The sequence below is a fragment of the Protomyctophum parallelum genome, assembly GCF_964188405.1.
Source record: "Protomyctophum parallelum genome assembly, chromosome: 2".
NCBI classification, from domain to species: Eukaryota; Metazoa; Chordata; class Actinopteri; order Myctophiformes; family Myctophidae; genus Protomyctophum; species Protomyctophum parallelum.
In genome coordinates, this window is record NC_139699.1 from 26,786,946 (window position 1) to 26,805,589 (window position 18,644).

The window sequence follows — 18,644 nt, forward strand, 5'->3', positions numbered from 1 at the left end:
GAAACTGCTTCTACAGTCACTCAAACCCAAGAGCTGTGTTGCCAGATCTTGCGAGAGAAATAAGCTACTACGTTTATGAAAACAAGCACCCCCCCAAAAAAGTGAATAGGTCACATGAGCACTTTAAACGTGTATCCATCAGATATTTAGACGATCTACAATCTCACTGTGAGCTTGCAGATCTGCCACCTTCAAAACAATCTGGGGGGTGAACATTTTGAATTCGTGGGGTTTCCTTGACATGAAAAGAATGAGTTCAAGAACCACTGGTTTAAACAACATTTAGGAAGCAAGCCCAAATAAGCAACAACTACACTTTAGAAATAAGCCCACAAAACCACAACTATATTTACAAGTCCCTTTACAGAAAAGAACAAGCCCACAGTGGCTTATAATAAGCATACAAGGCAACACTGCCCACAAGATGGGGGCTAAGTAAACTAGACAAAGTTTCCCAGCCACCCCCCCCCCCCCCCCACACACACACACACACACACACACACACACACACACACACAGTATCAATGGTATATGTGCATGTGTCAATACAGGTATGTGTAGATGCCTGTTGTGTACTGTTCACTTGTGTGTGAATGTTTGTATGTAACATACACACCGACATTCTGTGTGTGCCCACGCATCTATGTGCAACTGTGACTGTGTGAGTATATAGGATGTCAGTTTATATTATGTCACAGAGTGTTTGCATTTAATTGTCACATGGATTTGAGTGCAAGTAAACTTTCCGAATGGCTTAACAGTTGAAATGAACCCTTTGAGAAACAGCTTTACAGTAGGACAAGAAGAAGATACTGTCCTCTTGTTTCAATGTGTCAACATCAATGGGCAACGGCAGTAGGATTGGGATCCTTTAGGATTTAAATGATTCCGGTTCATTAACGAATCACGATTGCCTCTCAACTTGCTTGACTTTCTTCAAAGGCTCACATTGCCAACTAGAAAAAGTGTAGAAAATGTTTAGGAGTGTTTTTGTTTTTTTGCAACTATTTTCTTCATTTTGTTGAAGAAATGCAGAGCCAGATCACTATCTCTGAGGATAGAATTCGGGATGAGCAGGTAATTTGCAGCATTTTGTACGAACGGGCCACTCCTGACAACTTTGGAAGGCAATCTTAGCCAATCAGTGCAGAATCTGAGAAATCCCACAGACTCGTCTTGATCATATGACTACAGAGATCATGTGTACTGATTTGCGTGAGATTTGGATGAAATCTGTGCGACTAATAAACAATGTGTTTCGCAGCCGGCCTCATGGTGGCGCTATAACCGGCAGATGTGGAGGGATGCAGGGCAAATGTTTTGCCATGTCCTCTAGGGAGTGAGCATACAAAGTTGTACACAGATCGGTGCAGTTATAGGTAAAACAGGAATTGCCCTGTTATAGCACCACCGTGAGACTGATTTGGAAAAAATGAAGTGGCCTCGGCCTAGTGGAAATGTGCGTGTATAATTTCACGGAAATTGCACACTGTTTGTGATTCGTGGCATTTTGTTCCAAACTGAACAATCATGTAAGCTTTGGAAGCCAATCTTAGCCAATCAGGATGGAAAATGGGAAATGGTGCAGATCCGTGTTGATCACATGACTATGGAGTGTATACCGAATTGTGTGATGTATGGATACAATGTGTACAAGTAATCTTCGGCCTGGTGGAGACAAAAATAGACTTCTCTCTGCTTTCTGGTGTTTTTTGGCAAAAACAACTGTCCGTAACTATGGAATGGATTATCGCGGCCACACATCACTGCACAGCACTGATGGCTCGCCGAATCAGCTGTTTATTTACCGATACTGATAACCTAGAGAAGACAGTTGATGCTTACGCTCCAAACAGAGAAAAGAAAATTCTCTATACATTATTCATCCACTTAAAAAATAAAAGACACATTCCAGATCAGGTTACGATGTGATGAGCTTGAAGATCTTCCATCTTCACAGTGTTCACAACCACAATCCCCCCCTCCCCCAAACAAATTATAAATATATTTGTTTTGTATATGTTTTTTATACATTAACATTTGATGTGCCACCGCCGCAAAAATAAATAAATCTGTCTGGAAGACATACTGCTAAACAAGGCTCCACGATTCATCCTATCCATCACCAGTGGAGGAGGGGGGCAGTGAGAGAAAAAAAAAGGGAAAAATGGTCAAGGAGTTTTTAAAATAGAACGCCCCCCCCCCCCCCCCACACACACACACACACACACACACACACCCTCCAAAAAGGGGAGGGCAGCAACACAGACTAACTCCTGTTGAACAGAGTGAGCAGTCTGTCAAACTCTGTGTTGTTGGCTTTACACAGAAAAACCCCAACCTGACAGAGAAAAACTGATCAAATAGACTGAGTGGATGGAGTGGCAGAGAGAGAGAGAGAGAGAGAGAGAGAGAGAGAGGACACAGGTCAAACGAACAAGAGGGAGATGATCAGGAGGGAAAGAAAAAGACATCACGCACTCACACCGAGAGAGAGAGAGAGATTCAGCCCTATTTTCGCCAGTGCCTTACCCCTAAACGTCTTTGGCTTATTTTTTTGGAATGTTAGTTGTGGGAGTTGCAGGTTGCTGTTTTTTGTGCGTGTCCCAAAAGTGTAGTTGCTTAATTGGGCTTGCTTCCACATATTTTTATATATATATATGTATTTTGAAAATACTTTATTTAAGATTTACAAGCTCACAATGCGGCTATTTTCAAAATACCCGATGTATATAGTAGAATATAGGTTTAAAGTGCTCATGTGGCCTATAGTCACTTCTTCTGGGCTTGTTTTCCTAAACCTGGTTGCTTATTTCTCTCACAAAATCTGGTTACACTGCTGGCAGGCTACAGTGTGTGTAAAGCTTCCTTGTGTGGGCTGAACCTGTGCAGTGTCTTGAGTTACTTTACCAGTGTGGGATAAGTCAGGGCCAAGCTGGCCTCGCGGTTACCAAGTTCACTCTTTGCCGTTTGTTTTATATACACAGCATTAAGCTACAACAGCATATTGCTTTCTGCTTTTTCCTTCTTCATATTTCTGTTAAATATTAAAATTACAACGTTAATGTGTGTGGATATTGTGCAAAAGAATTGTACGGGGCTCAGGAAAGGAGGAATCCCAATGATAATAATTTGCTCAACATGGATTAAAAAAAATACATAAATCATTTCCTCCCACATCATGCAACCAGATTTAGGCCTGCGATTCTGCACAACACTAGCATACCTTGGTTAGAAAGCTGACCGAAATAATCGTCCATCGTCTGCTTTTAGAAAAACAAAAAGGAGACCCTTGTGATGTGGAAATTGCAGTAGTGACATGGGGGGTTATCAAATGGACAACTTAAATCGGTTAAATTAGACCCCCACAGCTATTTTGGAAGGATCAACCGAGAATCCTGACTTCCCAAGAGCAGAGAGCACTATTAGACTACAACACTGTGTGCTATGCTGACTGACTCTTCAGCCATGTAAACAATTTAAATTACACAACTTCCAAGCAATGTAGCAGCAAAGTCAAATATTTATTTTCTAGAATGTTCCTTCAAAAACTAAAAGTGCATACTGACTTCTTGGCATTTTGAAAATTGCCCATCAACTATGTTACTACATAAACATAGACATTGTAAGTTAATTTTGGGTACTCTAACTGAGGAATTCTGCACCGATACAAAATATTGCATTTGCTAGATGCCTCATCTAATGAGAGCCATGCTGGGTGAAGGATGGAGTCAAGATTTTATCACTGAACAACACCACAATGAAAGATAATTCCCAGGTCTTTTTTGCGGCTTAATACATGTTTCATGAAATCTTGACTGTCTCGTCGGACAAACCGCTGTCACGTGACATCTGCGTTGGATGCCCGTGATTGCGGTTTACGGAAGCAGCAGAGAGAATGGCAGCGTCAAATAAAAGGCTCTTCTTGTACCCAGAGTATTTAAAATAGTGAGTGGTTGTATCACATAGGACTCTGTTGTCAACGCTGTTGATGACAGACGCTGTATCCTCGTGTGAGTGCAGCATAGTTATAATCTTGGGTTATATTATGCTGCTATGGTGAGCGGTTGTTTACTTTCTGCTTGCGCATGCGCAATGTGCATAGTGTGCGCAGAGTTGACGGCCAAGATGACCATGGGGAAAGGCTTCCGTGAGTGATGACATTTCTCGAATCATCTTGGCTGTCGCCTGTCGACGTTGCGCACACTATGCGCAAGCAGCTCACTACTGGCCAATCACAGCTGGGATTTCCTAGAAGAACTGTGCTGCTGTTGGATCACCACGTCGAGTCGCAGACCATAGTTATAAATAAGACTCCGACAAAACCGTGCACAAAGATACAGACCTGTACAGTTCCCTACACCATTTGGAATACATTTGATCATTTTTTATATTACAGTAATGTTCATAACATTTTTGAACAAGCCATTACAAAAATTGAAAATTGAATTGAAAGAAAAATATTTTTCGACTTCTATTTTTTGAGTCGAGAGGAGCATGATGAGAGTCGAAAGTCGACATTGGTGGGTGTGGCCAAAAAAAGAAATTCTCCTAGGATAATCATAGTACCTGATGATCATGTCATTTGGATATAGGGGAGGGGAAATCACGACATTCCATCTTTAAGCTTCTGTGAGAGTGTCGTTTGACAACCATTCATCCCATCGACTTCACACTTGGCAGTTTATTGCTGAGTGAGGAGGACCCAAGGTAGAGCAATGCTGAGCGAGAGTTGATCGAATGAGCAGTTCTCGAGAACAATGCCTGAAGCCATACCGAGGATCAACAACATTGCAAGCAGCACTTCCAGATGCTCCGAACGAATCACATGTTCCATGAGCCAAGAAATGGACTCCCATTCTGAACTTGGAACGTGTACCGGACATCCATGACCTTGGCACTACAGTTGTACAGTACTTTCTACAAACATCGTTTACATGCCCAAAAAGCAGCAGAGAGTAGAGAACGTTACACTGATGTATCAAATAGATGTACCATAGATACTGCCTATAAATAATAGCTATTCAGTCATCACATTTGTGACAAAATCAGTCTAAACAGTGTAATAATATAAATTAAGTAATAGCGTTTTGAATGTTCTTAAGACTGCACAACAGCAATAACACCAGCCTAGAACCAGAACTAAGTTTGCTTATGTGGAAAGAGTAGTTAACTGGCTGTGTATAGTGGAACTGGGCAAAAATACTTAATTCACCTAATTAAGTAGACAGTATTGTTGTTTCTTTAGGTTGTTTTTTGTTAAATCTTAGTCTTGGTAAGTGCTTATGAAATGAGATGTTTTGGCAGGATTTCCTCTTTTGTCAAAAGTACCCTCAAGATTCTAGCTTTCAATGCCATTTGATTATGCTTGCACCTCTTCTCCGATATCTCAATGTCACTAAAAAAAAAGAAACTTCAGACCTCCCAAGACAAACTGATATGACTACTTCTCGGCCTTGGGCCATCTAATTACAAAACTTTGCTAGTTTGGGATGGCTCAGCGGGTAGAAGACGGGGTTAAGCAAATCACTGGGATTGGTATTTCAGATAATGAAAGAGACATCGTCCCAGTGCCCTCAATACCCTCATATCTAACCAACTTCTTCTCCAAAGTGAGTGACACCCACAGTCAAAACACTAAAGGGAGCGAACACGATCTGGTACTAGCCAAATTTAGAACAAACATGGAAAATTCTCATTCTACTGCTCTGCCACCAAAATGTGGAATTCCCTGACACCATCCATCAAAGCAGTGGTTCCCAAACGTTTTAGCTTGAGACCCAAAAGTAGACGTTTGCCCGGGACCCAAAATAGCAGATGTACAAGGCTACAAGCTTGTAGATCTGCTTTTTTTTTCTATTTTTTCCTCATCTATTTATGAAATTTAGAATTATTTAGTTGTGACCAGATTGTGGCCGTACTGAGTTCACAAGTTCCCTCCTACTGCCTGCATCTGGGATCGCTCAGGCAGAAACGATGAACCCGGAAGCAGGTGTATTCTATTCCTTTCAACACTTGTTCATTTAAAAACTCTTGTGTACATAATACTGTTTGTATTTGTTGTATGACATGTATTACTGTGTTAATTTTGTATGCTATGTTGATGAATTGTACATACCTCTGCAGGACCATAATGGAAACAATCCATAAGACTTGCTTATGTTATCCATCTAGCTTTAATGTCTTACTGTACATGTGCTGTTCACATATCTGATAAAACATGTATAAAAATGTACTTTCAACCCAGAACATGCAGAACATGTCTATTGTCTTATCTTCTCCATCCCTCTTTCCTCCACTATTTTCTGCATCTCTCCTGCCTTCTCCCTCTGTCCTTCTCTGACCCCGGAGGAAAAAAAACTTGGGTCAGGAAACTACTGATATTCATGAGGAATGTACAGACCGTCGTGATGAAGCCTAAACTTAAGACACAACATCGTTTTATTTTTTAAATCTCAGCTCTATTCTGGAAATGACACGTCCCCAATTAGATCCCCATATGATTTTCAAGGATTGTCTGTTCACTGTGGCTCTGAGCCCCTAATGTTGACTGCATGTGTAATTCCGATGATCTAGGAACTGTTTACTTAAATGTTAAATCAAATTATAAAAAAGGCAAATGGAATTTGGTCTCCTTCTAATGGCAAAATGAAAAGGCTGACTGTGGACTGGAACAAGAGTGAACAAACGGAAGTGTACTCTTAATTACTGGGACATCTGGTGATAATTAATCTGGTCGGTTACGAATGGCAGGTTACTGGTTCCAGTGTGTGTGTGTGTGTGTGTGTGTGGGGGGGGGGGGGGGGGGGGGGGGGGTACAGAGTGAGCTAGAAATAGAAATACAAAGAGGGTGTGTGTGTGTGTGTGTGAGAGAGAGAGAGAGAGAGAGAGAGAGAGAGAGAGAGAGAGAGAGAGAGAGAGAGAGAGAGAGAGAGAGAGAGAGAGAGAGAGAGAGAGAGAGAGAGAGAGAGAGAGAAAAATCATGTTTTGTTAAATGACAACACAAGCTTGAGATTACCCAATTATACCTCTGGGATCAATTTCCTCTATTAGCGTAGACCTAGCCTAGCCCTATACAGTATATTTATAATAGTAACTAACCACGTTGGCTAATAGTCTGTATGCCTAGTAGTAGCAATAGGTCTTTGCTACCTCCTCCTTTTAGACATGCCATAAACTTGACGAGAACAGGTATTGCCATTTCTTCAGGGACCAAATTGGTCAAACAAAGTGTGACAGACAACATAGTGCTGTATTGATCTCTTGATTATTATTATTATTTATTTTTACCAGTGCCGTTCCATTTTCTCTTTCTTTGCTTTATTTTTCATTATTCTTGTTTTTATTATTAATATTACTATTGTTACTATTGATATGTTTTGCTTTTATTGTTGTGAAGCACTTTGTGACTGATGTCTGTGAAACGCGCTGATTGGCCAGTAGTCACTTTGGGTGGCAGTGTGCCGTGCCTCCACCACATTGAAACTCTAATATGGCTGCCTCTATTAAAGATACATGTCACTCCAATGAACTGCAGTATCGAATTAGGCATCTACATTTCTGTCTATGAATGTGACTGCTTGCTTCAGCTAGCTAACTCCACTGGCTAATGGTTACTGCCTGTGGTGTGGTGTCATAATAAACACTAGATCATGTCTGTCTGTATTCCGCGTGTGTTTTACTGTTTTGTCCATAATAGATGAGTTTTCAACTTGGTTACAATACATACTGTATGTATCTGACCAGCACAAGTAAAATAATTAGCCTTGGAATGGGAATGGGAAGTGAGAATCAAAAGTTCATGAGCCAAGTGGCCTATAGCCCAGCAACCCCTCTACTGTTTCCTTAGTGTGATGCATGTATGGTGATGCACGGTACCGTCCCTCCCTGGACAATACCCAATGTCAGGGAGGCATTGGGTACCATTTCTATAGTCCTTGGTATAAGTCAGCCAGGGACTGAACCCCCCAACCTCACAATGTCAAGGAAGATACTCTAATCACACAAAGACACTGAGCTGAAACAACACAAACATTAGTTGTATTGCTTAAAAAAGAAAAAGAAAATCACACCTGTGTGAACTGAGCAGTGCAGGCTGTGTGTGTGTGTGTGTGTGTGTGTGTGTGTGTGTGTGTGTGTGTGTGTGTGTGTGTGTGTGTGTGTGTGTGTGTGTGTGTGTGTGTGTGTGTGTGTGTGTGTGTGTGTGTGTGTGTGTGTGTGTGTGTCTCAATGGATCAGTGTCCATGTGACACACAAATGCAGCCCCAATCAGCTGCAGGGGTCAATGGGTCATACACAAACAGACATACACACACAGTCACTCATTGGAGCGGCCTGGCACCACACCTGTTTGAACTGAGTGGTGCAACTATACGTACTGTAGTACAGATACTACTAAATGGGTGTACTGTACTAACGCTGCTGCAGTGGGCAATGGGTGTGTGTGCCGCCCAACAGTGCCACCCCAGTTCACATAGCGCTACTGCAGCTGTCCGTGCTGAAATGGACAAACACAGGGACAGACAGACAGCTGCGTATTGGAGTGGTTAGGCTACGGTCCAAAAAACCCACAAGAGCCTTCTTTACAGTCTGTATTATCCTGACCGTGTGAGTTTCAATGCGCTAGACCTCTGGGAAATGGAGTCTATCCCCGTTTCAATGCGTTAGACCCAAGGGGCCAGTGAGGCGCTCTAACGTTGAAGCACTGGGCCCTAGTGGTAAGAGGAAGGACTGCAGGCGGACCCGTGGATTCATGACGAGGAAACCCCGTGCAGCTGGGCTTTAACATTGAGCGCTCGGTTGCACTTCCGCATTGGACCACCAAAATTTGGTGGTCCAATGCGGAAGTAGACGTTTTGAGACGGTCCTTCCGTGTGCTTCAAAACGCCACTGAGCAACTTCCACTGACATGAATAGCGGAGGGGGTGGAGCTTCGCACCAGATCAGTATCTATCCTTCTTTATACTCTATGGTTAGACCTCTGGAAGATGGAGTCTATCCTGTCTGGGAGGACACTGGGGGGGGGGGGGGGGGGGGACACTGTCTGTGCGGCACTGTCTGGGGGGACACTAGGGGGGGTACACTGGTACTGTCAAACAAGTCTTTGAAGCCATCTATGAAATCTATGAAAAGTTTAATCTGCAACACAATTTTATACAATAAATATGTAGTGGCCTTCTCTCTCTCTCTCTCTCTCCCTCTGTCTCTCTCCCACATGCTCGCTCATCTCCACTCTCTCACTCTCACTCACGTACGCTACGAACGCTCTCTCTCCACTCTCACAAACGCACGCTTGCTCGCTCTCCACACACGCTAGTGGTGGATATTGCTTGCAATCTCACGATAGATATGTATCACGATACAGAGGCCACAATAGGATATATATATATATATATATATATATATATATATATCTTGATTAAACATATTCATGCTGTTTATTGCTGTATCGATACAGCAGCCTCTCGATCGATTCACCTATCATCCGGATTTCGATTGATATATTGTATTATATTGTACTATAATAGAGGGTATGCGCGTGATATGATATCATCATCAAACCCGGAAGTTATGCAGGAATGCCTACTGAGTGTCATAAAACGACTTTCTGGTCTTGACAGCCCCGTACGTACATCCAAACAGAAAAGTCCTATCTGATTGCATTAAACAACGTTAAACAATGTTAAACTCACTTTGCCTGTTGCTTTGCCACTCGATGTGCTATTCACTTTAAGCATGCGCATACCCTCTATTGAATGCACCACTGTCCACTAGTGAGAGATCCCTTTCCCTAATGCAGGGGTCTTCAACTACAAGAGTTACTACAGGGGTGGGCCGCCAAATCTTTGTGCAATAGGATTATTAAGGGACCAAACCCAAAGGGGCTTCTTGGTCCCTTATTGTATGTGTCTATTTGTTTCTTCTCCCATCTTATCACTGCTTGTAGCTATGTATATATATATATATATTATTTTCCCTCTACACAAGAACACAACAATGCACCTCTGCGAGACGCTGTTGTGTGAGTTTGTAGATCAGCTTTACTAAATTCAGTTTACTAATAAATAGACAGTTTAAGTGGTTAACTTTCTGAAAATACACATTAACGTGAATCCAACAGATTAAAAAACATGAATTTGAACAACACTGAATAAGTCTATGAACCGATCTATGAATAAATTTAAGTTGAATCTGCAACACATTCATACAATCTGTAATGGGGGTCCCTGCTTCATCTCTCTCTCAGCTAAAATGTTGAAGAGCCCTACTCTAATATATTTGAAATAAAGTACCTTTATGTGTTTAATCATTTAGCTGATGATCTTATACAGAAAATGACTTACAAACAAGTACAAAACGCTTCAGTTCAGTTCCCCAGATCAAACATCACAAGGAGCCAATAGTAAGGATTTGTAACTCAATCCCTTGGAGCCACCACCACACACACAGGTGTAGCATCTCATAAATACATAACTGCAAAAACAAAACAATATAAATAGAGGATGCATGGCAGGCTGTTTTGTTGTGGTGCCGTACTCACATAATGCACAGGAGGCTGAATGCAAAAGCAGTCAGCAACAATACTAATAGCCTTAATGTTAGGCCATAAACCATATGAATAGCCAACAGTGACTTTAATCCTAATATTAACCTTTATTCACCTTGCATCTTTCATCTGTATAAATTCAAATAATTCAGCAAAAGCATCTCCTCTGCTCTCTCTCTCTCTCTGATTGCAGCAAATTAACACATTCATTAATATAAACCCTGGAGGCACACTGTTGCAAGTTTAGAGAAAATGTTAAGTCAAAAACAAATCTGGATACTTTTCATGGCTTATGTAGGATAATGTCGGTGTGCGTGACTAAACTTCACTAAAATCCACAGTATTTTAGTGAAGTTTGAACACAAAGTAGGCTAATAGGCTATATATTTCTTGAAATATTGAAATGTTAAAAAAGGGGAAAAACGTGTGTGTGTGTGTGTGTGTGGGGGGGGGGGGTGCTCTGAAATATCAAAATTACCATAAAATCTGTCCTAGAAGATTGGCAGAAATTCCTTGCAATGCTTTTTGCTACTGAATGTTGATACCATGTTATTAAACAGTTACACTACACAGTACAATTTCTGGTGCAACTATAACTAAACCAAATAAAACTACCGGTATGCAAATAATGTATACACCAATGTCAAAACTACCGTACCCCCACATTTGATCAAATGGCCCAAATTAGAGGGCAACAACATGATCTAGCGTGTGTGTGTGTGTGTGTGTGTGTGTGTGTGTGTGTGTGTGTGTGTGTGTGTGTGTGTGTGTGTGGCAGAAGTTAGTGTGCGTTATTGACATTTTCTGCCAACGTCGATGTTAATTAACCAATTCCAAGGCAGCAGCGAGTTCAGGTGTGTGCGAATATTGTTTAACGTTATCAGTTAGGCTATGTAGGTGGAATTCGGAGAAGCGATGATATGAATGGTGATAAATGGTGATTTTGACTTGACTTATTTACTCTCTCCGCCATCATCATAGTTATAATCAAACACGTGTGAGAGACGATAATAAATATACGAATAAAATCAATATACAATAATAAATGTTTTGGGGGACTTGACTTACTTTCTCCATTAGCAGCAGGCCAGGAGGACACACTCAGCAGCAACAGACCACAAAACAAGGTCACAAAACCCTGTCTCTCCATTCCTGTCGAAACGGTAGAAATCCTCCCCAGGCGTCCCACAAATAAATATGGTCCAAGAGGAAGAAGAGGTATGGGGAAAAAATCTAAATAAACAACGAAACTGGTTCACAGTTTTAGCTTTTTACAAGCAGACACACTGTACTGCTTAGCTTAGCTTTAATGGGAGCTGCTAACAGCTAACTGGCTTGGCTAGCCGTTTAGGATTATCTTTGGGATTCCCAGCCCTCCTAAAATCACCGTGTTGTTATCTCCGTTAACAGACCACATATGTTCGTTATCTTCATCATTAGTATGATTTATTATTGGTGTAGCGTTATTCTATTCTTCCCGACGGCGCGGCGGCGTTGCTGTGCAATAATAACGGTGGGGAATGGTAAACAAGAAAAACAACACGCGTTGTTGTTGCTGGTGGAAATTCCTCGGGAAGAATCATCCGCATCTTCTCCCATTTTTCTCCTCCAGGAGCCAAAGAAATGGACTCGATGCAAGGGTGTGTTTTAGAAATTGAAAAACAAAATAAGATATATGTGTCCTGTTTTTTTAGACGTAGCTGGAAGGAGAGCGGTGCAGATAGAGAGCAGGTTTTACGGTGTGGTGCTGCTGCGGGAGGGAGGCTGGCTGGCGGTGCTCTCAGCGCTACTAGCAGCACATGAATGAACAGACAAATAACACTGCTGCGCTCAGTGCGCTGAACTGGGCTGAGGGCTTATATTGTTGCCATGTTCGCTTATTATAAGCGACTTAATTTATTCTCTGTAAGTAGTTGATTGTTAAAGGAGTAGTTCACAAAAATCACGTATTTTCTTATTACACACTCCACGAAATCTTGAAGTCATGGAGATTTATTTTATTTTGTATTTTTTTGTCCTGAGCCAATAATTTGATGACCAGCGGAGCGGACTTAGGGCCGATTCATATACTTCTATTTTACCGCTGTTTCGGCGCTGTAGTGCCGAAATTATTTCGGCTCGTCAGAAATTTTCATTAGCACGAAGAGCCGACTTTAGGACGGTACCCGCCCCCCCTCAAATGACGTCACATTGTAGGCTCTACAGAGCCGAACCGACTTTTATTCGGCTCTAAAAGTATGAAGTATGAATCGGCCCTTAGCCTCACGTCACCAGACTTTCCATCTCGGAGGAAAGCCTCCATGGTCTGTTTCTAAATCGTCCGTGTGATCCCGTCTAGGCGTGGTCTAGACAGAATGGTACAATCTAAATTAAACTATTCCGGTTTGTGGTTTCCGGTTGTTTTGGTACTACCAGAGCCATAGAGTAAGACAGAGTTACGACATCTACATTCACTTCATGGGGCCAGTCCAATTGACCTTATGATCTTAAATTCATTTATTTTAGATCGTTTTTTAGTAACAGCGCTCGAGCGCTCAGTTTTCTGCCCGCTCAATGTCGTAACTCTGTCTTACTCTATGGCTCTGGGTACTACCCCCTGTTCTGACTGTCTCGCCAGTCACTACGAGTTGGAATAAAAGATGGATATATCGAACAACAAAGTATTCAAAAAGTAGTAATTCGTGTTACATGCTGGATTCATATATACGCCGGATCAAGGCATTTATTGGGTAGGTGGCGTAGGTAGGCCATAAAATGATGATGCCGTTGCTTGATGATCACAGAGAATTTTGGGTACTTCTGCTTCCGGTTTGTGGTTTCCTGCCTGCAGTGCCTGGTGACTACAAACCAGTGCATGACTACAACATGTAAGTTCCTGACCGGATCATACACCCTAAAATGGTATAAAGAGCTATATAGGAGGGGCTAAAAATTAACACTTTGTGGGATTGTTTGTTTCTAAAGTGTAGTTCAGTTGCTAATTTGGGCTTGCTTAACCTAATTTTAACTAAGTGGTTCTCAACCATTTTCATGTCAAGGACCCCCCAAATTAATATGTAGGCCGCCGCCTAATTAATTGTCCACAGACCCCCATCTAAAAATATTTTGTGCCAGGGACTCGGGAGTAGGCCTATACATTGACATAACAACGCGTCATCAGAGTGGAGGGAGGGGCGTCAGCTGCGACTCCGCGGCTCCGCCCACCCCCCGGGGTAAGATTTGTGATTTGTGATTTGCTCTCGTTCACTGCAATGCAATTTGCGGCATTTTCAAAACAATATTGCGCAGAGTAGCGATTATCTAACGTATTTGCAATGCCATACGTTGAAAGATCTGTTGCCCGCGGACAAGGCACGTTACCTCCGCAAGTTAGATATTATCGGCATAGGTGTTTGCCGTATGTGATTAAGGATTGGAAAAAGTTGCATTGGCAGCCATAGAAAATTCTGCCCAGGGTAAAACACCGGATGTGATGTTTTTGGGCGTTCCTGTCTTGTTAAAAAACCGGCTGTGACGTTTTTGGGCGTTCCTGTCTTGTTTCGTGTCAGTGTATAGAGCGTCGCAGTCCCACCCCCTTTCATGACGACGCCAGGCCCAGGAAATGATTCCCAATGCATTTTCCCCATAGACATTTCAAAAGGTATTTATTTAAAGACGGTTACGCCGCGGACAAAGCCAACTCGAGTCATGACAACTCATGACAACAAACACAATATATATATTTTGGACCAAACAAATAATTACAAAGAAAAACAACAAAAAGTGTTGTAACCTGCCGTTTTTTTCTTCTTTCTAATTATTTGTTCGGCCCAAAAAATTGTGTTTGTTGTCATGATTTGTCACGACAAGAGTTGTCTTTGTCCGCGGCGTAAACGTCTTTAAATAAATACTTTTTGAAATGTCTATGAGGAAAATGAACAGAGAATCATTTCCTGGGCCCTGGTACACTGTGACGCTCTATAGGGACCGTCCAGTGCGTCCACCATACAAGATTTGTTTCATTTCAGGATTTCTTTGAAAATAGCATCTAAAGCTCACATCAAGCTTGAAGATTTTCAACCGTGTGATAAAACTGAAGCAAACCCAAATAAGCAACTACACTTTGAAAAAAACAATGTAGGCTACAAGCCACTTTACCGAAAGGATATGACAAACAAGCCCAATGTCGCGTATAATAAGCAGACATGGCAACACTGGTGCTGAGCTGAGCTGAGCTGTGCTGTGCGAGGCAACGACGCGACGTTTGATCTGAAATACCCCAGAGGCCCGTTTACACGCCCATTGGTGCACCCAACGAATTCTGTGACAACAAAGTGAGGCTTTTCTTTTTTTAATTTAATGTTTGTGTCAGGACAAAAATCTATATTATAGCTGAACATAGGAGGGGCTAGTGCCCCTCAAAAATGTATAAGTTTTATATTTTGTCGCGGGGGTAACAGTTCCAGCAGAGATACAAATTTGGTGGTATAGGGCCTATACCACCATACTATAGCTATTGGTATAAAAAGGGGCACAGGGGTTATGGGTTGAACTACAGTGTCAGAGTTAAACATCATGGGGGCACGGTGGCAGAGACAAAATGTTTTTATAATCGTCATGGGGGACCGCGCAGAGTAGAGCGAGTATGCATCTTTTATACCTACCTGGCAAGGTGAAAATAAAAGCCACCCGATTAGCATTTGAATGCCTGATCTGAGAACGTAAGGGAGGACAGGGAGGAGAGTCTGGCCCCCACAGACTCTACGTCACTGCACGGTGGCACAGTCGGTAGTGCTGTCGCCTCACAGCTGGAAGGTCCTGGTTTCGATTCCTGCTGGGGACGCTGTGGGCGTGTTCTCTCCACGTCATCAGTGCCCATACCTGAGGCGGGGTTGGCGAAAGGGCCTTTCTGTGTGGAGTTTGCATGTTCTCCCCGTGTCCCCTATAGGGTAGGTACCCTCACAAAAAACATGCAGTAATCCTGGTCTCTAAACTACCTCCTCCTGGCCAGCCTGATGGAGGGGAAAGGAACTGGTCGGAATAACAAGACGCACTACGTCTGGCTGGGGAAACTCTCCCCTGTCAGGTGAAGAGTGTAGCGCCCAGGATTACATTAGATAATTGACAGTGGGTGAAAAAATGGGTTGCAAAATCGTGGGATACATTTTTTGGAAGAAAAAAATAATTAAACATGTTTGGAGCTCATCTTCATGCATATTTTGATAAGCCACCATTCAAAGCAATTTCTCTCAAATTGACACTTTTATCTTGTAGCATCATTCTTCTAGTTCTATGAGTGCTGGCACTTTTATTATAGCTGGTCACAGTGGGAATCCAACCCCTGACCCTGACAGCGTAATTGTAATGGTGGTGTGGGCAAGGCTGGCTAGCCACATTTTTTTTTACTCTTTACTCTGGCAAGAATGTCCATCCATCCATCCATCCATCCATCCATCCATCCATCCATCCATCCATCCATCTATCCATACATCCATGCTTTATCCATTCAGCTCTACAGAGGATGGGAAGGAATACAAGTGTGATACTGGACAAATATATATATACAGGACGGTTATAATATATTTTTGGATATAGGGAAATGCCTTCTTTCTATCAGGATCCATTTAATTATTGATATTGTTATACATTTTTGACTTTTGGCCCAAGCTGCCGGTGCGGTGGTCCGGGCACCACAGGCTGCAATGCCAGCCTCGAAAAAAGAGCTGACCAAGTACAGATTGAAAGGTCAAGTTTACTAAGTATAGACGGTTTAAGTGGTTAAATGTCTGAAAGCACACATTAACATGAATCCAACATGATAGTGCCATCAAACATGGCTGCTTCATCTCTCTCTCTCTCTCCGCTAAAGGGGTCCTTGTTGACCTGAGAATTGTTGAAGACCCCCGGTGTAGGTGTGATGTCATGTGGTGAGAGAACGAGAGGGACACAGACAACAAAAGAAACCCATCTACAGAAGAATCCCAGACTGTATCTGAAGTACCCCCACCACCCCCATAATTAGTGCGGCGCCTTCCCTGTCCCATCTGTCCCAAGGCCACACATTACCTCAGCCCCTGGCAGCCAAGCGGCAGGCATACTGACACATCCCAACAATTAGCACAGAGGAGGAAAATGACAGGCCAAAATGGGAGATAAAAAGAATAAAACTGAGCGGGAAATATCAGTGCCCACCCAAGTGCTCCAAATAACAGTGAACCACTCCTCCCTCACAAGTACACACTGTACTCACACCATCAGCACATCACCCGACTCCTCTACAACGGACTGTGTTGTGCCTGTCCACTCACATTTGTTAAGGGCTCATAAATGACCCCCCAACACGCATGCATGCACTCTCACACACGCGCACGCACACGCACACACACGCCAGTGTTGCCACATTGTGCGCTCATTATAATCAACTTTGGGCTTGTTTTTATGTAAAGTTGCTTGTAAATATTGGTACTGTAGTTTGCAGGTTGCGTTTTTGTGTTTGTTTCTAAAGTGTAGTTGCTTATTTCGGCTTGTTTCCTAATGTTATTTAAACCAGTGGTTCTCAAACATTTTCATGGCAAGCACCCCCAAATTTGTCCACAGACAATCTGAAAATATTTTGAGCAAGATAATACTAAATATTCCAATTGTATTGCATTGTAAAGATTGTAAAGATGCTATACCCTAGTTGCTTATTTTGGGCTTGTTTTCATAAACCTGGTGATTGCTCATTTATCTTGCACGCACGCACACGCACACACACTCAGTCAGCCCACCTACCTAGATGGCCCCTGTTGAATTCATTCTCCCTCTGCGCTCATGCAGAAATAAGCTGTTTACCATCAATGGGTTCTAACGTGTTAATGAACGGCTGTTTTGTTTCTCACTTTTTGTATTTAGGTAAAATAATATGAGGGGAAAATGGCATTGATTGGGTCCTTGACAATAGGCTACTAATGACAGAAAATGCTGGGAGACAAAATTAATGGAGCAGAGATGACCCAGCAGGATATGATCCCTGACATGTTGATCATTTTCTAGAGAATACAACTGTGTGGAGGAGATTTGGTGGTCGGATTTGAACTGCCGTTATAGACAGTACTAGGCCTATATTGTGTTTTCTACAGGCAAATGATATAGCCTACAGTAGACCATTGGTTGCGACCCCACCCCAAAACATAATCATATATAATCATTTTTGGCCAACAGTCAGCCCCGTCCCTTGCCACCTTGGGACCTCTCAGTGCTAATATCCACTCATCAGTGAAAAATCTGGGTGTGTTGTTTGACAACAACCTTAAATTTAATAAACAGATCAGCTCCGTGGTCAAAACTAGTTTTTATCAATTTAGGCTTGTGGCCAGGATCAAGGGCTACCTTTCCCAACCTGACCTTCAGAGAGTCATCCACGCCTTTATCTCATCGCGGCTCGATTATTGCAATGCGCTATATGTAGGCATGGACCAGTCCTCCCTCAAGACGTCTGCAGCTTGTTCAAAATGCCGCCGCTCGATCATATCTCTTCCATCCTTGCCTCCCTCCACTGGCTTCCCGTTAAATTTAGAATTGATTTCAAGATTTTATTATTTGTTTTTAAAACCCTAAACGGTTTGGCCCCCCTGTATCTATCGGTACTCATGGACCCTTACACCCCATCCAGGGCCCTGAGGTCAGCTGACCAGCGGCTCCTGACTGTGCCCAATTCCAATTACAGGTCCAGAGGTGACCGTGCCTTTTCAGTGGCCGGCCCCAAACTCTGGAACTGTCTGCCCCTACATATCAAGTCTGCCCGCTCCTTAGAGGCCTTTAAGTCTTTACTTAAAACCCATCTCTTCTCCCTGGCTTTCAATGTTTGACCTAATTAACCTGTGTACTATTTGTGTTGCTTTGATTTTGTTTTACTATGCTACTTGTGTTGATTGTATGTTTGCCTCATGATCGTGTACAGCACTTTGGTTGACCTTCTGGTCTTTGTAAATGTGCTCTAGAAATAAAGTTTGATTTGATTTGATATGGGAACCCCCCTGGTCCAGTGGTCCTAACCAACACGTTGAAAACCACTGCAGTATTCGGATTCAAGTCTCCCATACCTTCCTCCTCTACTAATTCTGGTATGCAACTGTCC

At 42.5% G+C, this 18,644-nt stretch overlaps 1 protein-coding gene across 1 annotated transcript in view; it reads right to left on the bottom strand.

Annotated features, from left to right (window-relative positions):
- The window catches only part of LOC310879503 (insulin-like growth factor 1 receptor), an 89,280-nt gene extending 77,427 nt beyond the window's left edge, over positions 1 to 11,853 (bottom strand). Inside the window, exon 1 of the mRNA XM_083794240.1 lies at positions 11,615 to 11,853. Coding sequence (XP_083650366.1) covers positions 11,615 to 11,696 — 82 coding nt within the window. The 5' untranslated portion in view covers positions 11,697 to 11,853. The remainder of the gene's footprint in view (positions 1 to 11,614) is intronic.
- Between the last annotated feature and the right edge of the window lie 6,791 nt (positions 11,854 to 18,644).